Source organism: Nicotiana attenuata, chromosome 7 (genome assembly GCF_001879085.1).
Source record: "Nicotiana attenuata strain UT chromosome 7, NIATTr2, whole genome shotgun sequence".
Taxonomy (NCBI): domain Eukaryota; kingdom Viridiplantae; phylum Streptophyta; class Magnoliopsida; order Solanales; family Solanaceae; genus Nicotiana; species Nicotiana attenuata.
Window position 1 is genome coordinate 31,569,890 of NC_031995.1, and position 11,595 is coordinate 31,581,484.

Genomic DNA, 11,595 nt, shown 5'->3' on the forward strand with positions numbered 1-11,595 from the left:
AAAAAATTTTTTTTTTTTGGTATGCCTAAGGCATAAGCCTTATCTCTTATAACGTTAGAGCCGGCCTTGTACTAATTAATAACCCTAACAGATGAAATCATATTAATTGTGTATATAATTTAAATTGGAAGTTAACAGAGATTTAGTTTATTATTTTCCTTTTTTCGTGTTTGATTTATTATTTTCCTAAAGCACGCATTACAGTTGTTTGATCATGTTTTATTTTGTTATGAGATTTGTAAAAACTTAATTGATTGTATGTGTTGCGATACTTCGTTAGTGTTTGTTCATAGATTTGGTTGAAACTTGAGAATTTCTTTTAATATTGTATTGAAAAATAGTTTTAGAAGTTGAAGTTGTGTTTGGACATATATTTTATTTGAAAAAAATTAAAATTTTATGAGTAAAAGAAAAGATTTCACCAAAAAACTATCCTAAAATAGTTTTTGAATTTTTAAAAAAAAATTATATTCTATGAGCAAATAATATTTTTAATTTTTGTTTTTAAAAGTAACCAAAATTTATGGTCAAATAGAAACTTCTTCTATCGTTCAATACCCACAAATTTAATTTGACCTCTTGTTCTCATCCCCCAAGTGCATCACGACAAACAATCGTAACAGCAAAAGCAAGGAGAAAAAACTAAATACGGAGAGTTAACCTAAATAATTATTCGTTCAATTGTATAAATTAAATATAATAAAATTAATATAGGAGTATAATTTATGTATATCCACTTAGAAAATAAAGAATGGATTCGACCGCTAGAGTATAAATCCCCAAAAAAGGAAGGCAGAAAGCACAGTAAACGACACTGGAGAGTGGAGACTGGACATTGTGAGTGTGGCGCAAGTAAACAGAGTTTCAAAAACCGATTCAGCAGTTCTCTCTCTATTGTACTCTCTCATCTTTTTCTCATTTCCGCTGCAAAAAATAAACAATGGAGGAAGAGTACTCGGTGGATCCAGCTCAGTTACTGGAAGCTGCTACTGACTTTGCCTATTATCCTGGTATTTCTATTGTTTCCCTCTTTCTTCCTACAACAATCCCTATTTTTACTTGTTTCTCCTATTTGGTAATAAGCAAATGGTTAATTTGTATCATCCAATTTTCAGGCGCTCATTCCGATGCTTCAGCTCAAGACTTTCTCAATCGATTTCCTCTTCCTGCCATTATCAAGTATCTCTATTTTTCTTTTTCTCTTTTTTTTTTTTGGCTGGAAATTAAATGTTAAAAGCTATATATAGATAAAAATCCTTTTACATTTAACAGAAATTAAATAGGGAGCTTAACTAGTGCTAAATTTTTAGCTTGCTGATTGTGAACTTAAATTGCTTGCAGTGCTTTGCAAACAAAAGCAGAATACCCTGGCCTAGAAAATGCGTTGGTTGATTGTTTAGAAAGGCTTTTCAAAACAAGATATGGAGCATCACTCATTCCACACTACATGGTACGGCAATAATGCTACTACTAAATAAGCTCGATTTGAATCTTCATATTGGAATGAGTTTTGTGTGTTTGGTATCACAAATGTGTGTGGAGTATATATTGGCTACTCCCTCTATTCCAGTTTATGTGGCAAAGTTTGAATTGGGACAGAGTTTAAGAGAACTTGTGGTTTTAAACATTCCGCATTTGTATAGCTATAAAAGCTTCTCATTAAGGCTAAGATGAAAAGTTTAAGTTAAAATTGTTTCCAAAATTTTAAAGCTGCCATTTCATTTTGGAACAGACTGAAGAGGAAATGTTTTCACATAAACTCGAACAAAGGGAGGATTTGGTTACTTATATTTTAGACCATATGTTAGGGATGTGAAGCACTTGATTGATAAGTTTTGTCTTTAGATTTAAACATGCGCGCTCAAGGGACTTTTGGGTTCTATCTCGTCGAGCGAAGGAATAACGCGAAATCACAGTGAATGGGAAACATAGCAAATTTAATTAACACTCACCTGTTATTAGTGTTTGTTTTTGTGAGTTTGAAGGAAGTAGATCGTTATCTCGACAGAGATAACTATTAATTTAAACAAATTTATAACGATAGGGGTACAACTTCCTTCCTAAAACAATGTAGGGAACAGAAAAGGTTGAGTTTCTTGCTGTTCTTTCTGCTTCCAGCCATTCAAATGGTGCTTTATCTTATTTATCATGTTAACTTCTGTTCATGACTGATTTAAAAGGATCTTGATTAATAGTGATCAAGGATGAATTACTCTTTTACAAGAGTTCCATTCATTCTAAACACGTAAACTCGTAAACTGTACCCAGTATTTTCACTTTCTTTTATTGTAAGGACTGCAAGGACAAAAGATGGAACTTAAACATGGAATGAGAAAAATAAAGAAGGAAGTAAACATCATAAAATGTTTAGAAGAGCTATTAAGAATTTGGATTACAATATCTATTGGTTTCCGGTAATCAAATCAAAACCTTTCTGACCAAAAACAATCCAAAAAGTAGGGTTTTCCTAGCAGCTAACTTTTCACTAAGTTGTTTTTCACAATATTTTCAGAAAATATAGTCCTCCCAATATGAGCCAAAACCATATCCAGAAAATTGATCTTAGACAGCAATAAGGAAATTATCCTGAGTAGTGATCCTCTGTAGTCTTATAGAGCTAGTTTATTATAGGTCAATATGTTATGTATGTTAATAATTTATTCCCTTATCCATCTTTGTGCTACATTTATACTTTTACACGTGTCCATCATAAAGATTTTGAGATAAATCATTACTTTCTCTAAATTGCTTGGTCTGCTTTCTGCCTTGTTGCAGACCTTTGTGATTGTCGGTCTGGGTGCAGAGTCTCAAAAAGTCAGACGTTTAACATGCCAAACAGTAAGTGCTTCTGCGATAAATTCAAGGCTTTTTTGTTAAGCTTAAAGTAAGTGCATCCGTAAATTAAATTAAAGATATTATCTCTTATTATATTTTCAGCTTCTAGCCAATTGAGATCCTTTGTGTATGAAAGATTTTTATCCTGAAAACATGTAGTTAACTCTGTAAGATGCGGTTGGTGTATGAGAGAACTGAATAGTGATGACAAATTGATTTACCGGCTCACAAATTTTCGTAGATGTGTCTCTGGATAATTAAAGCAGGATTGATGTTAAGCTGAAGTTGACAATCTAGCAAGTAGACTTTTCATCCTATGAGAAACAGAATATGTGAATTAGTTATGGGAATTGCTGAATGTTCTAATATACGTGGTTACACATTCTAATCGTGCTGGAGAATTTGCATATTGTTGTATCTATTCTCCATTTTGCTTCCTCATTCTGCGCCATGTCATTCTAATTTAACTGTCTTTGTCTAACTTGCTGAAAACAACGAATGTGGACAATCTTTTTGGCTCATGCTGTAGTAACCATGTACAGGTGTCTTGCCTTTTGGAGAATATTGATGAAGCTATTGTTGTACAGCTAATTCATGAGTATGGAGTTTATCAACTTTTGCTTAATTGCCTCATCAGTGGGTAAGACACAATGCACTGTGTTACAACATGCAATCACAGACCAAACTGTCTATAAGTTCTTTTTTTTTGTTGGTTTTGTGAAGATGGCTTTGTTGGATATACTGATACACTGCCTCGGGTAGAAAAGATCCTGACATGGGGCTGCCCTTTTTGTAGTGATCGATTTGCTTCACCTGCTTCTTTAAAGGACGGCCCGGTGCACTAAGCTCCCGCTATGAGCTGGGTCCGGGGAAGGGCCGGACCACAAGGGTCTACCGTACGCAGCCTTACCCTGCATTTCTGCAAGAGGCTGTTTCCACAGCTCGAACCCGTGACCTCCTGGTCACATGGCAGCAACTTTACCAGTTACGCCAAGGCTCTCCTTCACCCGCTTCTTTGAGAGTTGATTTGATTATGCTTGTGCTTGCTTAATTTTGGACATCGCATGATGTTCATTCTAGGAGAATATGGTCATGAGTTAGAAAAATAATACGTATGAGTTAGATTAGGTAACTAACTGTTCTCTTTCATCATTTCATTTTATCTGCAAGCATGATATGTTCTGTTAAAATAGTGCAATCAGGTAGTATGACTTCTTTCCAATTCTGCTTCTCTGATTTGTGAGTTTTTTTTTTGGAATTTCATCGGGTCATGTGGATGAATGGTTCTTGTAGTGCCTACAAGTCTTTTCACTTCGGAAATACATTGTCAATTGCTGTTGTTTAGTTGAGATTCTATGTTTACTCTTAGAAACAGAAACATTGATACTTGTGACAATATTTCTTGTCAAAGACAAAATCTTAAATGGAAACCATTTCTTTTATTTTTCCATTTTAACTTTTTTCTGGTCCATTTCCTCAAGACTCTTTGTCTTTGTTTGCATGCTATTGCCCCCTGAACTGTGGACTAGCCAGTTTTGGGCTCCCCATGTGGAGGTTACTGATTTTGTAACGCCATGCTGCTTATGTTTTAGGACCTGTGATCTTTTACTACAACATTTATTGTTCCTCACATCCTATTGTAGAGGCTTTACATGCTTAGATTTATAAGATTTTGCTGCACCACATGCTTGTTGTGACTTCCTAACTAGAAATTCTTATATCCTCGGTACTGATGATAACATGTGATTACCACACAGCAACACTAAAAGCATGCAACCTCAATATCCCTTCTTTTCCTCTTCTAGAAATTGGGTCTGCTTGTAGTCATGTAGGCATTATTCTTCTGGCAGGGATGAGGAAGTTGCCGCCACATCTACAGACGCAGTCAGGAAACTGGCTAGCCATTCAAAAGGCATTGTATGTAGTATTCTGCTTCTTATCTTGGTCGCACATATATTTCTGCGTACCTGTGGTGATAATTTGACCAGATATTATGGAAATAAGGATCTCTGTTGAATTTGATAAAGTTTTCTATAGGATATCATATTTCCAGAGAGTGGTAATGAAGCAACAAACCTCGTGAACTTGGCAACCAACTGTTCACCTCTGGTATGGTATTTTCTAATAGATGGTAAAAGTTCTGTGTGCCCTGTGACAGACGACGTGCTCTATGCAATGATTATTTCTCTTTTGATATTAGTGCTTTACTTGAGGTAATGCTGGAATTAGTTTGAAAAACCATGTGCTCTATCCAGTACCCAATGAGCAGTTCTCTTTTGAATTTAGTGCTTTACTTGATGTCACGTTGAAGTAAATATCGTAGTTGTTATCCATTTAATCATAGCTTATGATCTTTTTAATATTCTGAACATAAAGAAGCTATGAGACAAAGAGACTACTCTTAATCTGTATATACTACTGAAAAGCCTTGGCACAATGGTAGGAGTTTTTATAGTGTGGCCAGGAGGTCACGATTTCAAGTAGTGGGAATAGTCTCTTGAAAAAATATGCAAGGTAAAGCTGCACAAAGTAGACTCAACATAGTCTGGCCCTTCCTTGGACCCACTCATAACGGGAGTTTAGTGCACTAGGTTGCCCTTTATACTACTAATAAAAACCCAACCATTTAAATTTATAAATTCCTACGTTATCCATTCATGTTTTAATGCAAACGTGCTCCCAAATTCTTGCTGCTTGATTAAAGATAAGGCTTAAGTAGTGGTTCTTTTTCTTACTCATCATAGTACTTGTTATTATTTTGGTGAAGCTCCTCCAACATTTTCACTATAATTTATAATAAAAAGTATCATACTTCAGAAATATCTTTTCAAATCAAAATGGTTGTACTTTTGTATTAATTGCACATAACGTCTACATGACATAATTCCGAATATGCTTATATCTATAGTACATGCTCTCTTCACTGATTTAAATAGAAATTTTAACTACGTATCTATTTTGCTCTGGATATAATTGAGCTGGTGCCCTGGTATGTTATATATCTTGATTAGAGAACTTCTCTTACTCATCCCACCAAATAAAAAAAGGTACAAGAAACAGGAAATAATGGTACCAAAGTGGCACCCATTGTCAGTGGGGAATGGTGGTTCTTAGTCCATCTGAACCTCATTGAGCTGTGGTATGCTTTTGTCTTTCTATCAACTGTTTTACTATCTCATTGCTTGTACTTTAGCTTTTCGTTTTGCTAAATCCTCAGGGAAGAGTCAGACTCTTAGCTTTGATTGTGAAACTATTCTCCATTTCCTCTTCTGTGGCATCAAGAGTGTATAATTCAAATCTACTTAGCTTGTTGGAGGCAGAAATTAGCAATGCAAATGATACGTTAGTCACTTTGAGCAGCTTGGAACTCCTATATGAGGTTTGCTCTTAGCTAGTTATATGATTTTCCTCTACATATGATCATTGTATTCGCGTTTTGTTTGTAACTTCATATGGTCTTATTAGCTATAAATTTTGCATATCTTATTCTGCATTGGTAAATCATATCATTGGGATTTTATTCATTTCTTAAAAAACTCAGGAAGTCCCATCAACAACAACAATAACATACCCAGTGTAATCTCACATTGTGGGGTCTTGGGAGGTAAATTGTAGGCAGACCTTACCCCTACCTTGTGGATGTAGAGACTCTGTTTCCGAAAGGCCCTCGGCTCAAGGAAAACAATTCTCAGCAGATTTGAACAGGAGAACAATAATAAGGAGGTCATGTCGGAAATACGAAAAATAAGAACATCAACAACAAAAATAACAAAGCATTAATATAACCAAGCAAGGGGAACAACAGATGCTACTCAGGAATTCCCATGTCATAAATAATTTGCTCTGTCGACGCAAAATATCAACTCTTCATAACTGTTTGACATAACACAAAAAGATGCAGAACAATATGAGCATTTACTTCTTTGATAGAAGAATAGCATGTGCGGAATATGAACCATAAGTATGTATTAGTATTGGTAAGTGACCATGTCTTAGAATACCAAACTCGACCTTATGCAAATTCAACGTCAGCAAAGTACTTGATGCTCTCTTTCTCCACAGCTATCGAGAAAATTTTTCTCTGTTGCTTTTCTGTGTTTGTGCCTTCACCTTGCTGTTTTGCGATGTGGTTTCGTAGTCTATAGTAAACACCAAAGAAAATGAAAATATCAGTAAAGTACTGAAAAGATAAGGCAGAGAACCAGGGTTAGCCTAAGTAAAATTTACCTTGTCTGCCTTAAAACCATACCAGATCTTTGCATTGACGAAAGGTGGCTAACACTAGGAAGTTTCCTATATATTTAAGAGCTTATTCCTGGTTATGTTCTGTTCTCTCTCTTTAGTTATAGGGGGTCTATTGCAGTGGCGGAGGCAGGATCTCCACGAAGGGGGTTCAAAAAATTTTTTTTGTAGCTAGTGGGAATTGAACCCATGACCTTATGTAGATTTTGAACCCCCTTGACCACTAAACTACACTTTTGAATTGTGTTAAGGGTGTTCAAAACTTATATAGAGGTAAAAAACAGATTTTGCCTTATATATACATTGTAATTTTTCGGCGAAGGGTGTTCGGGAACACCCTTGCGCCCCCCTAAATCCGCCCCTGGTCTATTGGTGGCATGAATCAAATATTCTCCTTTTTCTTTGGGGAGGGGGTGTCTGTTGGTGGCATATATCAAATACTTCCTTTTGTTTGGGTGTGTGTCGGTGTGTGTGTTTGTTAAGCTACCTTCTTCTTGATTCTACAATCCATTACTTTCCATAATAATCACTCAATGCCCTTTTTTCAACTGGTTCCCGATTGATGTTTTACTTGTTTTTCTTGTATGTGCTGGGTAAATGAAGTTGGCTGATGTTCAGCACAGCACTGAGTTCTTGTCAAGGACGAAACTTCTCCAAATTCTTACTTCAATTATTAGGTCTGCACGTGAGAGAATTGCTGCCTATGATTCTGAATTTGATTTTCTTGTCATTCAATGATTCCGACTGTCATATTTATTTCTTTGCCTGCCTATCTTCCTAGTGATGCCTCTGCTGAATCGATCTTGAGATCAAGAGCAATGATGATAACTGGAAGGCTGATGGCGAAGGAGAATGCCTTCGTATTCATTGATGAATCTGGTAATACTCACATATACTTCTTCTAAGTCTTAGTTGTCATCCAAATTTTGTTATCTCTGAAACTTATTAACTATACAATTTGTAGGTATGTTTAGTATTTGAATTTCCATTTTTATTAGCTTATCACTAGTGTGACGAATAAGATATATACATGGCTTTGATACTGTACCCAGGTTTTCTGGTGCATAATTAATGGACTTGTGAGTGGTTCCAAGTACTCTACTTTCCATCAATTAATTTCAACTTCTGATTCAAGCCCAATCAAACATGTATAGTTGTAACTTGAGTTAATTAGAATGATTAGGAAAAGATCATTACCGTATTGGCTAGATACAGGACTCTCTTATCCAAGAACAGTAGCATCGCGGCCATTTGGCATGTCTTAATTAGAATGTAAGAGGATCTCAATTTCATACTGAACTCAATGGTATATTCTGGGTAAGGAAATACCTAGTTTGGTTGAAATATATCCTACCTTATTTTTTGTTGTTTTACTGCAGGTTTTGCTCGCTTGCATTATAACTCTCTCTCAGATAGGTAAAAGCAGAATTGACTCTTAATCTTTTTCTGACTTTCAGGTTGTAGAAATCTGATTTCAGCCATTGACAGAAGATTCAATTTGTTAGAAAGTGAAAATGCAGATGAATGTGAATGCGCTCTTGAAGCATTGGGACAAATTGGATTCTGTAAGTTTTTTAATTTCTTTATATTTATGTCCATGGGATGTAGCTCAGTTCTCCTTGACAAAAGAACATGTTGCTACATTTATCCCAATAATAACTTTAGGTTGTTGAAGGGATTTTATTGAGGCTTTCTTTAAATTAATGGTCAAACCTTGTACTTTTTGAGACCACAGTTGGTTTATTGGAGATTAACTTAGTGCTGATCCTTATTCTTTAGTATCTGAATAAACTAGTGCGCATTCTAAGCAGGCATAATCATAATAATAGAGTATTGAACTGTTCTAAGGTCTTTTTCCTTACCCTTTATACATATATTCTTGTCTCCCCTTTGATCAGAACATTGTTTATGTTTGATGTCAATAAAATAGAATAATAAGTGGAAGCTCTGATGTTATAAGGGCCATAGCTTGAAGGCACTTCTTACGTACCCTAGAGATCTTTAAGCATGACCGAACTCTGGTCTAAGTCAGTGGCTAAGAACCAAGTACGGAGGACCCAACTCGATGTTGTCATTGCTCGGTACTGTGCATGAATTGTTGGTCAAATGATGCAGTGGGGGAAGGGGGTGCTTAATGGGCTAGAGTGGTGTGTCATGACTCAAAACCTAGTGATTTACTAGCTCAAAAATTCATAGGCTCTGTAATAACCAGGTTACTTGATGGTAATCCCAACCCCGATGCATATTTTATCATTCTTGACTATCCCCTTTTTATAACGTTAGGGTTGCTTCATAATATTCTCAGGTAGTAATATATTCAGGTTATGAAATGTGAGTACTGGGTTGCAGCTTCATAGTTTCAGGGAAACGTCATTGGTGGCAATAGATTCTGATCTCATTCTTCAAGCATCCTTTCTACTAGACAGGATCCTTTGAACTAACATTTTATCCTCTCATCAGAAAGTCTCTATTCTTTCCGCTTGTTCTTGATATGCCTATGCTTCTCAATAGTAAATAGGAGTTCCTGCTTTCATACAGAAGCATGTTTGACCTTTGGAATTTCTTTTTGGCACTGTGCAGTTCACTGTGCACACATGCCACTTCAGCCCATGTTCACTTGGTTAATATATCACATTGTACTTGAAGTTAAAATTTTCTTCGTCTGTGATGCAGCCAACAAAGGGGCAGCATTGCTTCTCTCAGGTGCACAACCTGCAGGAAGACATGTCATTTATGCGGCTTTTGATCGGCAACAGCATGGTAAACAGCTGGTAAGCAGTGCGAGATTTAACTTGTGTCATCCATGTATATACAGCCTCATTTTATGAATGTTGTGTGATGATGTCAGCTTCATCCAGTGTTGTTGACGATCTCCTTTTAAGTACCAAAAAGACTGCCTGGTTTATTGTATTATTCTAATTAACTTCAGCCAGAAGCAAACTGGAGATTTAGTATCTTAATCTATTGCTTAAATTCCATTCGGAATTCATTCAGACTCTCACCTCATGAAATAAAGAGAGAAATTTGTGACAGACATAATGTTTACTTGAGACATCGCTTGAATGAAAAAAACAGGCGGCATTGCATGCTCTTGCAAACATTGTTGGAGAAACTCGTGCAGAAAATGATGTATTGCTGGATGGTGTTGCAGAGGAGAATCTTCGGCGCCTGATCTATGAAACAGCATCCAAGACTTCAAAGCTGACACCTTCGGTGAGTTTAATTTCTGTGAGGCCTCTGGCTTCATGAAAAATGCTTCCGTTATCTGCCTCTTTTTGTCTCACTGCTAGAACTTTGAAACTTCTCAGTATAAAGCTATGTCTGACTGCTGGAATCTTGAAAATTTGTCTGTACACACCACGTTCTTTTGGGGGGGGGGGGGGGGAACAAATGGATTATATTAGAAAGGAAAACACGTGAAATGCATTACCATGGTGGGTGGAAAAGTTTTTATTGGGATTTGGCGTGTATGAACCTGTTGTTAGAGTTGTGTTCAGCATTAAGGTCTTCAAATTCTTCTTTGATATTCTCCTAATATAATTTGTTGACATGATGGTTTTTTCTCGCCTTTTTTTTTTAAAACCTTCGGTTACTTATTTAAATTGTTCCTTTTGATAGGGTCTCCTCTTATCAGTCCTTCAGCAGGATTCAGAAATTCGTAAGGCGGTGAGATATATCTCTGCAACTCACGACTAATATCATCTCACAGAGAAGCAGTCCGATAAAAATTACCTCGTTTGTGTATCTTTTCAAAATTTACTATGTGAAGTAGCTATTCCTTCTTATTTAGCTGTCTCTGCGGAAAGTTTTGATTATTTTAGCTGGCATTGATTATTTTAGCTGGCAGTGAGATGTCTGATGCATGTGAATAGTATCAATTTAAATTTGAAATTAATAAGTGTGTAGAGGAATAATGGCTATAAAAAGGTACTCTCTTCATTCATGTATTTTCCGTATAGAGTTCAAGGTAAAGCAAACCAATTCATGATGCTGGACATCTTGATGTTCCACTTAGAAACAAATTATGAAGCAGATAATATCTACGATTTTTCTTTTAATAAAAATGTATAGGAGAATGAATCTATAGAACAACTATCTTGAAATAGATTGCCAACTTTGAAAAAGTCAATTCATTGCATAACCCATTTGAATCTACTTTTACATTGTTAAAGCACAAACAACTTGCCTCTGTGGTTTTCAATCTTTCCCTTTATCAATATTATTGTAGTACCTTTGTTCTGATTCCCTTACTATTGTTAGTCGTTTCTTGTTTCGGTTAAATTATGCTGTCTTGTGGTTCTTCAGTTGGTATTTCAGTATTGTCTTGTGGTACTTCACTTATTATTTGTTGAAGCTTTCACATCTTTAATGATCAGGACATCTTCCTTTAGATCTCTTGCTCAATTTTGTATCTATTTTTCTTCTTTTTGATGTTTAACATATGTTCATCACTAGGAGAACTATTCATAAAAAGGAAGGTAGACAGATATTGGCAAATTCTTGATCCCCCCCCCCCCC

At 35.9% G+C, this 11,595-nt stretch overlaps 1 protein-coding gene across 1 annotated transcript in view; it reads left to right on the plus strand.

The window, feature by feature from the left end:
- Window positions 772-11,595, plus strand: part of LOC109228896 — a 14,193-nt gene continuing 3,369 nt past the window's right edge. Inside the window, exons 1-14 of the mRNA XM_019394145.1 lie at window positions 772-1,010; window positions 1,116-1,179; window positions 1,342-1,450; window positions 2,776-2,838; window positions 3,378-3,475; window positions 4,686-4,752; window positions 4,873-4,944; window positions 6,053-6,214; window positions 7,681-7,754; window positions 7,859-7,956; window positions 8,535-8,642; window positions 9,751-9,848; window positions 10,153-10,290; window positions 10,696-10,743. Of these exons, the coding sequence (XP_019249690.1) occupies window positions 941-1,010; window positions 1,116-1,179; window positions 1,342-1,450; window positions 2,776-2,838; window positions 3,378-3,475; window positions 4,686-4,752; window positions 4,873-4,944; window positions 6,053-6,214; window positions 7,681-7,754; window positions 7,859-7,956; window positions 8,535-8,642; window positions 9,751-9,848; window positions 10,153-10,290; window positions 10,696-10,743 (1,269 nt within the window). The 5' untranslated portion in view covers window positions 772-940. The remainder of the gene's footprint in view (window positions 1,011-1,115; window positions 1,180-1,341; window positions 1,451-2,775; window positions 2,839-3,377; window positions 3,476-4,685; window positions 4,753-4,872; window positions 4,945-6,052; window positions 6,215-7,680; window positions 7,755-7,858; window positions 7,957-8,534; window positions 8,643-9,750; window positions 9,849-10,152; window positions 10,291-10,695; window positions 10,744-11,595) is intronic.